General features: G+C 37.9%; 1 protein-coding gene across 3 annotated transcripts in view; it reads left to right on the top strand.

Annotated features, from left to right (window-relative positions):
* kuz (zinc-dependent metalloprotease kuz) overlaps positions 1-12,327 on the top strand; it is a 114,705-nt gene that overhangs the window by 87,457 nt on the left and 14,921 nt on the right. For all 3 annotated transcript variants that reach the window (XM_012373490.2, XM_012373491.2, XM_012373492.2), the window contains exon 2: positions 11,214-11,477. In XM_012373490.2, the coding sequence (XP_012228913.1) occupies positions 11,214-11,477 (264 nt within the window). The remainder of the gene's footprint in view (positions 1-11,213; positions 11,478-12,327) is intronic.

The raw sequence follows: 12,327 nt of genomic DNA on the forward strand, positions 1-12,327 counted from the left end.
TATTGGAAAATGTGGGTCATAGCGAGCCGCTTGTATTTGGAAATTCCAAAAGGATAATATCATCGAAATGCAATTTCGCGAGCATTTCGCTAAATCTCATTTGCCGGGAGAGCAGAGCGTTAATGGCGATAACAAAAGTACAGAGACTTTGCTATTTACCTTTTATTTCATTAATGCGTTCGATGAATTAGGTTCATCACGCGGTTTTCCTTCAAAAGGAAATTCATTTTGTCACGTATGTGTCGTGTGTACGCGAGTCTATATATCTAGTTTGTAGTACTGCGTTTGTACCGTCAAAATATCATGCACAAACTCGATTCGAGACTCGTTTTACATATGTCGCCGACTGTACGCGCAAGAAAATTGAATGCACTTCCGGAACACTGAGCATCACTTGTGACATGTGCGTCCCTTTTGTCTTTCCTCTGTACAGCTTTTACGATGGACGTTTCAAGTTTGTGAAGCGGTTTGTCAGTCGCAAGGACTTCCTGCATCGCGGAACATGTTCACGAATGATGGATGTTTTATCGTAAATTTCGAATATCTTTTTTTTTACGTCAATGGCTATTTGTGACTTTGTTAAATCGAGCGCAACGCATGTGGTTTGTAATGCGTTTTAAAGAGTATAAATGTATGCATTATTTTTTAATGCAACATTTTTAGTTTTTTTGTCGAATTTTTAATGTTTCGCAAAATTTGTAACAAGTGTACACGCCGTTATTCGCAGGCTGTTTAACAGTTATAGAATTAATCTATTAAAAAAACTATTATCATACAGCTGGTATCATCAAGTGAGATGTATCTAACTCATGCGAAAAGTCGAGGCGTTCAGTTTTGTTACATTATTCGCTTCAGCGGCAATTAATAAGAGAAAAAGGGGAATTTCCCGTAATTATCCAACCGTTGCATTAATTAGCAGACTAATGTTAAACTTGTGTTTATAAACTAATTCAATTAAAGCTTCTCTACGGCCATACTTTACGCTTCTTGCCAAACAACGGTGGAGTTTTGGTTAAGCGTAACTTGCGTAACCTATTGAAACTTGAAACTTGCTGCGAGTTATAATAACAATACAAAAATTCCAAATATGATTCTAAAATAAAATATTGTACAGTAATGTATATTTGCATTTTAACTGAAATTTTAACAGAATTTTATCACAGTTTTTGTGATCTACACTTTGATATCTCGTTTTTGTATTTTAAATTTTCAATTTCAGCTTAAGATACATTTTTTTCCTAAAATTCTTTATACTATTATTCTTAAATTATTGAAATAACAGATAAAAACAAATAGAATAAAATTTTATAATAGATATGTCCCAAATAGGAAAGAGGTGTTTTTTTTCATAATTGACAATATGCTCTGATCGATAACTGCATACAGATTGGTAATATTGCAAGCGTAATTCTATTTGAAATTTTAATAGAAAAATATTGCCGTTCTGTCGCTCGATATCTTCGAATATAGTTGTGCGTATAAATGTATATGTATGCATATATGTGCATCACGAGATGGCTTATATGTAGTTAATCTAAATCGTCGGCGCGAGCTAAAGGGGCGGCATTAATCGACGGTTGTTGAGTTTTGCTCGCGCGAAAGTATTATTCTCTGAAGCCTCTAGGTCGAGGGAGTACACGCGCGGACAGTCGGCTAAATAGTTAAATTAGATAATGGAGGTAGACAGGGCCGGCACGTGAAATTGGGTCAATTGATTCCTCCTCCACGTCGTTACGATCTCTCAGTTAACACCCGCTGGATCTACACCGACGGCGATCGTTCTATATGATATGGGACATTTAAACCATTCGTTAATTATTGTTCTACACGAAGACACTGATTTTGTTTTCTCTAGAAGCTCACACTATCGCAAAAATATACTTCTTCGTTAAACTTCAATTTCAATTTTCAGTTATTTGCAATTGAAGCTCGATGCGTAATCAGTCGTAATTGCATTTGAAACATAAACTCGGATGTACGATTTGTTATCAGTGTCAAGAGACAAGCGGAAACTTAGTCGATCGCGACTCTATCTCTCCGTTAATCATGGTTGGTTCTGTGCAGTTCTAGTCAGAGATATTGATTTAAACATATATATGTGCGTATCAGACTATTAAGAAAGTCTCTAACATTGCAAATATTGATTATTTCCGTAATTTATTTTTCAATTTTCGAATGTTTCGTTCTTTCACTTCGACTTAACTTTCACTTCGACTTCAGCGAAAACTGCCAAATGCGCTATTCGTCGTTTAGTTATCGTACGTCTCACACATGAGAATACTGCGAGTGTAATAATGACAAATACCCATCGTCCGTTCTACTTTTCGAGCGACACCTCGTGCTTTCGTAAATTCTCGGTTCGTGCGCCCAGGGCAAATCCCTTCCTTATCCCGGCGCGACGGTGTTAAATTCTTGACGATGCGAATTTCAAGAGCGCGAGGAGGCAGACGCGTCTTCCATTTTACTTACACAAGATCCTCTTACGACGGGAATCAACACGTAGATCGGAGAATCGCTCCCGCGCGCGCGGCAACGCCGGTTGCACGGAGAAAAGACATTCCACGAGTTCCCCTCGTGGGGCTGATCGAACGTGTAGACCGTAGTCAACCCTGTTTTCACCCCTCGAGTCACGAGGTGGTAAATCCTTGGTCCCTGGAGCGAACTTCGGTAAACATCGACGTTAACTTAGTGGAAAGGGAGAACCCGCGGGAGAGAACGAGAGAGTGAAAGATGGCGCGGGGTCTTTGCGAAGTGAAGTCTTATCCGTGATGGATCTGAAGGGAATTAACGTGGTTGAACGTGTGAGAGCACATATTAGTATTCATCGTATCGTTTTTGCACAAACTCTCCGTTACCATTTTTTTGCGACACTCGGCTACTAACGAACTTTCGGAATGAAGTATTTTTTTAGATTAATCTTATGTATAATGTAAAATTACGACGGTTGAAGTTTCGATTCAAAAACATGTTTTAGTACTAACTTTACGTCCTTAAAGAGAATGTGAGACGTTTGGAAAAAATATATAAAAATAATAAAAAACTTTTTTTAAGGAACAGATTATTAAAGTGTCTGTTAACTTTGGCATTGTTCTTTAAAATTTGCATGTTTCGTACACATATTTGAAAGGAAGCAAAATTTAATCCTTCTTTCATCAAAATATTATTCGAAATCTTTGTTCTTTCTAATTTTTTGTTTTGTAGCATTAAGTTGTATCGAGTTTCATTTATCATACAAGATAATAAATTTCTTCGTCTCAGATGGCTCAATAGCAAATACAATATAAATTGAGAACTGTCGCCGCAGATTCACGGTGTAGACGACGGGTAGTCATGCTCTATAAACTATTTCCATTAATTAGGTCTCGAACTTTTTATAAGCTTGTTACAGCCGATCGATGAGTGTTTACCAAGACGCTGAACTGATCTGAAGTAGTCTCCAGAATCGCCCGATATATAAATCACGGTCTCGAAGGAAGTTGCAACTACAAAACACTCTATCTTCGTTTAACTTTAAAGCTATTGACAGTGCTATTATCTATTTCCGCAAAAGAAGTGTATACAAGCTGGACAAATAAATTTGAACCGCATAAATGTTTCATTGTAATGGAACTTTCGTTTCATCACGCGGAAATCTTTCGTGATAGCGAAATCGCTGTTAAATAATTAACGCGAACGTCGTGTTGTACATGCTTGATATCTAGTATTACCACGGTGACCTGTTACAATCTTATCGTATCGTGGTGCGCTTTATTTTCCCGCAGGAACGATCACGCGATCGTTACATTTAAATGTGAACGAAGCGCGAGATTTGCAGGCATCGGAAGTTTTGAAACGTTGAAATTCAGTAGCTTAGAAGTTAGTTAATTCTGCACTACGGCTCTATTTGTCCGCCGCATTGTTTGAAACTATTTCAGGAATAATACTAATTACGTGAGCAACCGTCCTGTCGCGTTACGCCTGTGCGGTATCTGTTAGTAATTCCGTCTCTTCTCTTATGTCTACCGCGGAGAGACTAAAGAGCTTCAGCCGTGAGCTCTATTTCGGTTTTGAGATTGTCGTTAAAAGTGGCTACTTCTGGTGTTGTAGATTGCAAATTCCTCGCATGCGTTTGTAGATTAGTTAGTGGAACGTTAGGAGAAACGTATACATATACGATTCGGAGATTCTGCGCAGCACCCAAATTAAATTACTCAGCTTTCGGTGGCAATTTATATTTTCTCTGAAGCTCACGGATTTGTTTCATTTACATGTTTTACATTTTACGTCACCAAATTTGCATATGTCTTGTTTCTGATTTAGATATTAATTAAGATTAATATTTAATTATGAAAAATTATCCATATTATCATCAGAATTGAATTTATCGAATGAATGATTCTTTGAATAATTTAATTTAATTTTATAACATACGCGATTTAATTAAATTTGATTCAGTGGCATAGATAACTTAATTAAATTCAATTTGATAACATTTCACATTTCTCTATTCTTATCATATAATCTTATTAAAATATATTGTTTGCGATGTTATCAACGATCATTATTCGGGTGAATATTTTGAACTGGAATACGTAGCAGCTGGTACTTTTTGCTCCATTCTCCTTTCCGCTTGTGGTTCTCGGAGAATATCGTCACTGTTGCCGTGTTATTTTGTTTATTCTTCGAAAAAAGCCGTAATCATGGTGTTTTTTTGTTCCTACAAACCGCGACGCGCATGCGGCGCGTGAGATTGATCGCGAACGGGCCCATGTGTCCATCGTGTGTGCTCATAAACCATGCAACGCGAGATCCATCGGTCCGTGACGAGTTACGCCCCTCCTGAGCGCGTTGTTTCCTGTGGATGTTATAGTAACGGCTACCGGAAACCAGTTCCTCTCTATGATACAACAGGAGAGGGGCATAAAATGTCGATAGATTGACGCCAGACACGATTTCGCAGGAAGTATATCGAAGAAGCATAAATTCGAATTCATCGACTGTTATTTGGTTATTTAGTTTTTACGGCGTTTTTCCTCAGTAGAAAATGGAAATTGAAATTTTTCATGCTCTTCGTTCAGTTTCGTGAAATACCGGTGTCATCCGTCATTTCCAAGTGGCACCTAAATTTGGCGTAACCGGCAAGCTAGGAGCTTCGACGTATCCGAAGTGATACGCTTCGTGGCAGTGACATGCTGAAACGAACTTTAGAAAAAAATTCAACAATTCAGGTTATTTATATAGTTTATTTCTTATACATGATATCTTTCTTCATGTATGTGGTTTCAGTTTTTTACGAGTTTTTCATATTCCTTTCACATGCAATATAAAAAAAAGAAAAAAGATTATAAGTTATATTTTAATAAAGATAATAAAGATAATAAGTTATATTTTAATTTTTTTTATACTTAATATTTTCAGTTATATTCTTAGCTATTTGTTAGTCAGAAATAGGATAACGCTAACGTAGCGTATCTTATTTCTTTTTAACGAGAAAACTAAATCGCGAGATGATTCTGCCGCGTGCAAGCCGTGGGCGATAATAATCGCGGCGTAGCTTTAACGCACGAAGAGTCGGGATTGAACGAGCTTAGAAATATTATCCCTCAAGATGCAACGATAAAAGGTGAAAATTGAATTCCACGCGCTCTCGGCTTAATTTCATTGTCGGCGTCATCGTATAGACGCCATTCTCCGCTTAAAGCTGGTCATTTTAATTACTGCGTTACGAGCGTCGAGTCCGACGGAAGATCAGAGAGACGGAGTAAATGGTGAACGTGGACCACGGCGGCGTGCGGCTATTTCGCGGTAATACTCTACTGCGCGAGGATGCCGAAGCAATTTCGCTTTAAGGTTTTTCAAATCACCAGGACTTTTCCTACCCGGGATGTTCTATCCGCTGGGAGAGCGTAATGTCGCGTCCGGAAATGAAATCCTTCCGAAACCGGTTGGTGCAGCGGATCAAGCGGATCTGGCCAGCTTGGAAACTACCATCGTCGCTTCGCCCGAAGAGCAATACTCGACTGCAGAAGTATCGTTCTCGCCACATCCGGTGTCTCGCGATTGCTATTTTACCGTACCAAGAAATCAGTCGCATCCGGGCCGTGCGATGTCTTCATTAGCGAAGATTGAACATTAAGTGAAAGCGGAAAATACAATTGCGCTGGAAGCACGAATTGACGAAGTCCTCGATTTTCCTATCTCAACAAATAGTATCTCGTAACCATGATCCAATTCAGTAATGATTCAATTTTCCTTCACTGAATAACGATGTATGCGTGTGTGTAACCTATGGCACATAAACGTATTCTAGCATACAAACGAGACATCTGATTGTGCTCCACTTCACCTTAATAGCGACGAGGTAAAGGGAATCTACACGGTTCCCGGATCGCGCGATAATGCAAAGGCGGCACGGGGCTGCTATTTACGCCCACGGAACGTCAAAGAGCACAATGGCACGTGCGCTGACCCGTTTGCCTCAATAACCACATCTGATACGCGTTACCTTGGGATTTAATTCTGTTCCGGCGTAGTGGACGTGACGATCTCGCAACCGCTCGCGATTACCGCAGATTTTGTACTCAATTATGTACAGCTGTGTACTGTACACAGCCAAAATTAAGAAAATAAGATTTCAACAGGATCGTTAAACCGAGATTCTATTGCGGGAAGAATTTATAGATATACGAAGTACAGGATTACAGAATTAAACCGGGTTACAGAACTACGAATAGCAATATTTTTCGATCGTAAGCTTAAAATACGTTCAAACAATTTAATTTCTTAAATTGGTTCCATAAAATTTAAATTTATTCAACCACAAAATTGTTGCTAATTAAAAAATAAAAAAAAAGGTGAAAAATTATTAAATTTTCTCTAAGGAGAAAATATTTTTGAACATAACAATGCACGGAGAAAAACAGAAATTTTTGAACATCTCGTAAAATGAAAAATAATATATGTAATTTTGTGTGTAAAAAAATTTATGTACACAGAGTGCACAGAGTCATTTTAAGCTCCAAACTACTTCAGACAGTTAAACAATGCACTTTAGTTGCGTTACGAAACCGGCAACGAGAGGATTGATGGTTCCCGCCGGTATCATCGGGTAGACACACAATTTGCATTTTTGTTCTCAGGGCCCCCCACGGCTTCTTCATCTTCGTATCCAAATATCATGGTGCTCTGAGGAGCGTTTTCGATGCAATTCGCGCGAAAGAATACCGGCATGGCCGAAGACACAGCTCGGAAAATTGGAAAGCGGGAGGGACGCTGCCGTTCCTCATTTTCCGATATCATCTCTCTCCGTCTCTCTGCAATTTTCGTTCTTTCTCCTCGACGCCGGCATTAAAGTAGTTGCGAAACCACAACAGCCTCACCGCTCCGGGATGGGTTTTTGTCATTTTCCCCGTGGCCGAAGTTATTTTTTCAACGCTGGAATATTGAAAACGTTCATTAGGGCGTAATTAAAACTTTGGTAAAACGATAAATATTACTTTAAAAAGTTGCTCGCAATTATAGCGGCGGGTATTATTTAGGAACCCTGAGCTCGTTCCGAATTCACAACGGCTCGCAATAACAAAGCGAAGATTTTCAAGTGAAGCTACATTATTATACAAGCTTGGATAAACCAAAATTTTGCCATATTGATTATTCAATATTTCGAATTATCAAAACTTTTAATTATTTTAACTTTATGCCTTTAATTGTTATATTGGAAAAAGATTTTTTGCTTACATTCAATTCCTGCGACGTATCGTAAAACAAAGTTTTATCGAACGCGCTTTATTCACTTATTGTGTTGTGTTGTGCGTGCTTTCTCAAAAGCAAATAGAATTACAACGGTGGATGAAATTACAGTGAAGGCATAATAATACCTCTCAATTTCCTGACATCGTTTTCTTCATTTCTGGCACAGAATTATTAGAGAAACTTTACATTTTTTATTTTGTTTCGTTATTTCACTGCATATAACAAAAAAAAGTTTAACTATTCTGTCTATTATCTATCGAACATTATCTAATTATTGCAAAAAGTGAAAAGATTTGTTTAGAATATGTCAGATAAAATTTGGGTAACGCATTACTCTCTCGCGCAACTGCATTTTAATTTTATTCAACTGTCAAAAAATATATGGACGTTCATATAGTTTAACTATAAAAACAAGTGTACGAGAATTTTATTTTTACCGTTACACAGGATGTAAGCTATTATTTTTTATCGTGCTATTTCGTACATTTGAAATATCATCTGTTCGTTAAGCGTTATAGCCATATTTTTTTATATGAAAAGATGCAAACGTATTTGATTTATTTCTTCACGCTACGGCTAGCGGAATTTTCACGCTCTGAGATAAACTAGTAACGTTATACGAATACGTATCGATCCGCCTCCCGCTACAATGCATAAAAAGGTACGTCGTTGCAGTCTGTCTCATGCATCATATGCGTCCCTGCAGCTTTAGATGTCGATACGTTTTCATGTTTCGTTTCGAATCCTTCTATTCATTCGAGAACGGATGGAAATGTAGAAGCGAGTCGCATCTCGTTTCCCGAGTTTTTTGCCCGATATAAAGTATTTGTCGAAATGCATGGGCTTCTCCGTGGTGAGGTACTATTTTTTAACGAATTTTAAAGCGATTCAATAATAATGTTTAGTAACGAGAAAAATACTCAATAATAATAAAATTACAAATTTATCTAATGTTCAAAATAAACGGTAAATAACAATAGTAAGATTTGATTTCTCAATTATCAATACAAAATTTAATAAATACATTAGTACATCATTTTTATAATTATTTTAAAATTGTTCATGTATGGAAAATTTTGAAAAGGGATACAATGGTGTTTCATCGGAATTTTATTAAAAACCAATTTATTCCGCATAAAAATGCAAACTCCTCGATTTCCACGCTTCGGCAAAGATTTCTGGTATGTAGTATACTGGTAGCTTTTACATTGTTCTTTTTGGAAATATGCTGTAGGACAATGGAAGAAATTGTGATCGCTTTATTGATTGCATGACGGGCTGACATGATCTTGTTATTATGTAATAAATGAACGATGAAACGTTTCCATTAACGTTGGATGGATGGGACGGCGGCTGATAAGCCTTCTATGTTCGGTTTCATACCCTTTCCGATGACCTGGTCCGGCGGATGAGAACGAGGGTCCTTAGACGAGGGTGGACAATCAGCTTATTTCGAGCTTACCGCGTGGAATTCCTCTTTGTTCTGTTCTTCACGGTCTGAGAATAAAATCCGGAGGGGTCTTAATATTCTTTTTTTCCTTCTTCTTCTTAGCCCCTCGAACTTAAATGAAGTATAGATTTTATGCTTTCATAAAAATCGGTTTTTCCACTCTGCGTATTCTCGTAGAAATGTCTAAAAATATAATTCAGTTATATTATCACTCAGTATCAGAATTCCTTTTGATGTCTATAAATTACAGCGCTAAGTGCGTTTGAAAGATGTTATTAAATATTAAAAATAAATGAAAGGAAAAGGAAGCTCGGTTCGTCTCTAATAGAACGTTAATTATAGCTCTCGAAGTAATACTTTTGCATAAGCACCTTTATGATTTCTCGGGTATAGGGTATTACATAATGCTTTCGCATAATAAAATTATATCTCTGACGTCAAGATAATAACGTTGATTATAAAATGGTTCTACTTTTCCTTGCTTTTCTTCACAGATGCATAATTTCCTTTTCTTTCTTTTTAGATTGCTCTCTTTGAGCGGTCTTCGTAAATTTGCCATAGAATTTATGATTCTGTATGGATAGAAGTTATATTTAACAGAGAATATATCATAAATTCGTAAGATAATATCGCGTGACAAATATTGGAAAGCAGAAAGAATATTTGTGACGAGTATATGTAAAAATAAAAAAACCCTTTATTGCGCGCGCGATATGAAATCTACCGTGTTATCAGACATTTTCATTTAGTGTGACACAATTTGGCATTGTTCAGTAAACAGACTCGTAAGCATTAAGAATTATGTGCCTCATTTACCATGATCAACGTTAAAAGTTATGCGTCTGGTATCGACCGACTCATTTGCGCAATTGCACTTATCGTGAATGCGAGACGGGAGCGCGCGTCTCGTAAAGCATAATGCGAGGTACTTGCGAGACGCTCTTTAGAAATCGGCTAAATGACGCGACGAGGAAAGTGCATTTTTGCCCTCTATAATATTCATACTACGGCGGGGTTGTTCCGAGAGAACTGTCGCGCCGCGTCTCGCGGAGGAAAACGTTTGGGATTCCGCACGGCGAGGATTGCTCGCACGCTTTTCTCGCGCCGGTAGACGCGAATTACGGGACGCTCTGCACGTAGCGCGGCCGTCACCTTTTCCTTTTGTCTCGCACGGTTGCTCTGGACTCACAGGAAAAAAGTCTTGCCTAATATAAATTCATGCTACGCCCTCGGAAATTACGAGCGATATCAACTGTGTGGAGGGACCGCTGCCAGGGCATCCTCCGCAGAGCGCTTTGTCTCGTTAACGCAGTCGAGGATGAACTACTAAGCGCGGCACAATTTCACGGCAAATCTCCGGAGGGTTCCTGCCATTCGGTTCTCTCGGCCGACAACACATCGATCAAATCGTTCCGCAATTTTATCCTGCAATATGAGACAGCCGAGCTGGGGCTTGTTAGGCGAAAAGAAGTCCCTCTGGCGTCGCGACGCGTCGCGTCGCCTGGCGGCCGAGTTTTGATGAGAACAACAGAAATCCGCTCCATAGATGTTGAATTACCCGATCGACCTGGTTTCGCAAATGTCTAAAGAAGCTCCTCATGTTTTTACGCACGCGTATTCGCGGCCGATCATTATTTATCGGATACGTTTTAAATTCTGTAAAATGACATATGATATCTTTTGATATTTGAAGTTTGGAAAAAGTGTTCGATATTTGCCGTTCTTATGTAACGTTATTTTTGTAACTACATTTTCACATAACACAATTTAAATCGAAGAAATAGATCGAGGTTTTTTAGTATTTTGGGTTGCGACAAGTCAAATAAAAATAATAAAAATCAGTGGCCGAAATCGGAAACTAAATAAAACTCAACAGAAAAGTTTATGAAAATTAATTTCAAATGCAGTATGAAAGAGTGTGCTTCTGCTATATTTCACTTGCTGACATCACATACATAATTCAACAGTAACTATTCAAGATCGAGATTTCTACCAGCATATCTTAAAGAGCCTATTGTTGCGTTTGTTACAGCTCGCCGGTTGAACGAGTACATCCGCCACTACGAAACGCTATCATATCCCGTCGAGGAGGTCCATCGAAGTCACCTGAGGGCGAAGAGGTCGATCAACCGCGATAGCACTGTAACGTTGAAGTTCCGCGCGCACGGCAAGGACTTCCACATCCGATTAAAGCGGGACTTGACCACTTTTAGCAGCAATCTAATTATCGAGGGATCCAAGGGAGAGAGACGGCACGACTCCGACGTTTCACACATTTACCAGGGTAACCTAATCGGTACGTTCTCAATTATTTTTTTTCAACCTTTTGTCTATTATCTGCATTTATTGGATCTAGATTTGTTTGTGAGAAAGCGTGAATAAAAGTAATTTTAAAACCTCCAGCCATGTTTTACATATAAATAAAATTTAGATCAATATCATAAAATTACAAGATTCTATTTTGTTTTTTGATTACACGTGGAATTTTCATCACTGTTTTAGTGATCTTAAAAATGCAATGTTTTTTTATGCGAATTTTAAAATACACGATGTAATCTGAAATAGATAAGACATAAGTTATTGTCATCGAACGATGTCAACTTTTACAATTCCAGTATGTTGTTTAGCATAGTTTTTCGTAATTATTTATAGCTATATGAACATATTTGCGTGAAGAAAAGTTTAGCTTTGAAGAAAAGTATACGTCAAAGATATTCTGTGTACTATAAAACGTTAAAGGTCTGTGACTCGGATTTTGCGTCGTTGCACGATATTTTCCAAATATAGAATCGCGATATTATGATATCAAGTCTTCTCAGTGCTCCATATACTCATATACTAAATGATGGTTGCAATGTAAAGTTACACAGAATCGATCGGCGGCGATCGTTGAGACTTCCTACTCGCAAGAAACTCTCACATAGCTGGAAAATAAAATTATGTAAATTTTTATGTTTATATATAGTAGTTGCGTTTTTTTCTCTATAAATATTTGCCGCGGAAGAAATAACAGTACGTCATTGTTTTTAATAAAAATAACAAAATGACTGCATGTGCACGAAAAGAAAGCAGGTTTATAGCTGTGCAGAGAAATCGAAGCCAAACATATCAAAACGCTGATTCTGCAATAACATAAATCGCGTGCT

This window comes from Linepithema humile, chromosome 2, assembly GCF_040581485.1.
Source record: "Linepithema humile isolate Giens D197 chromosome 2, Lhum_UNIL_v1.0, whole genome shotgun sequence".
NCBI lineage: Eukaryota > Metazoa > Arthropoda > Insecta > Hymenoptera > Formicidae > Linepithema > Linepithema humile.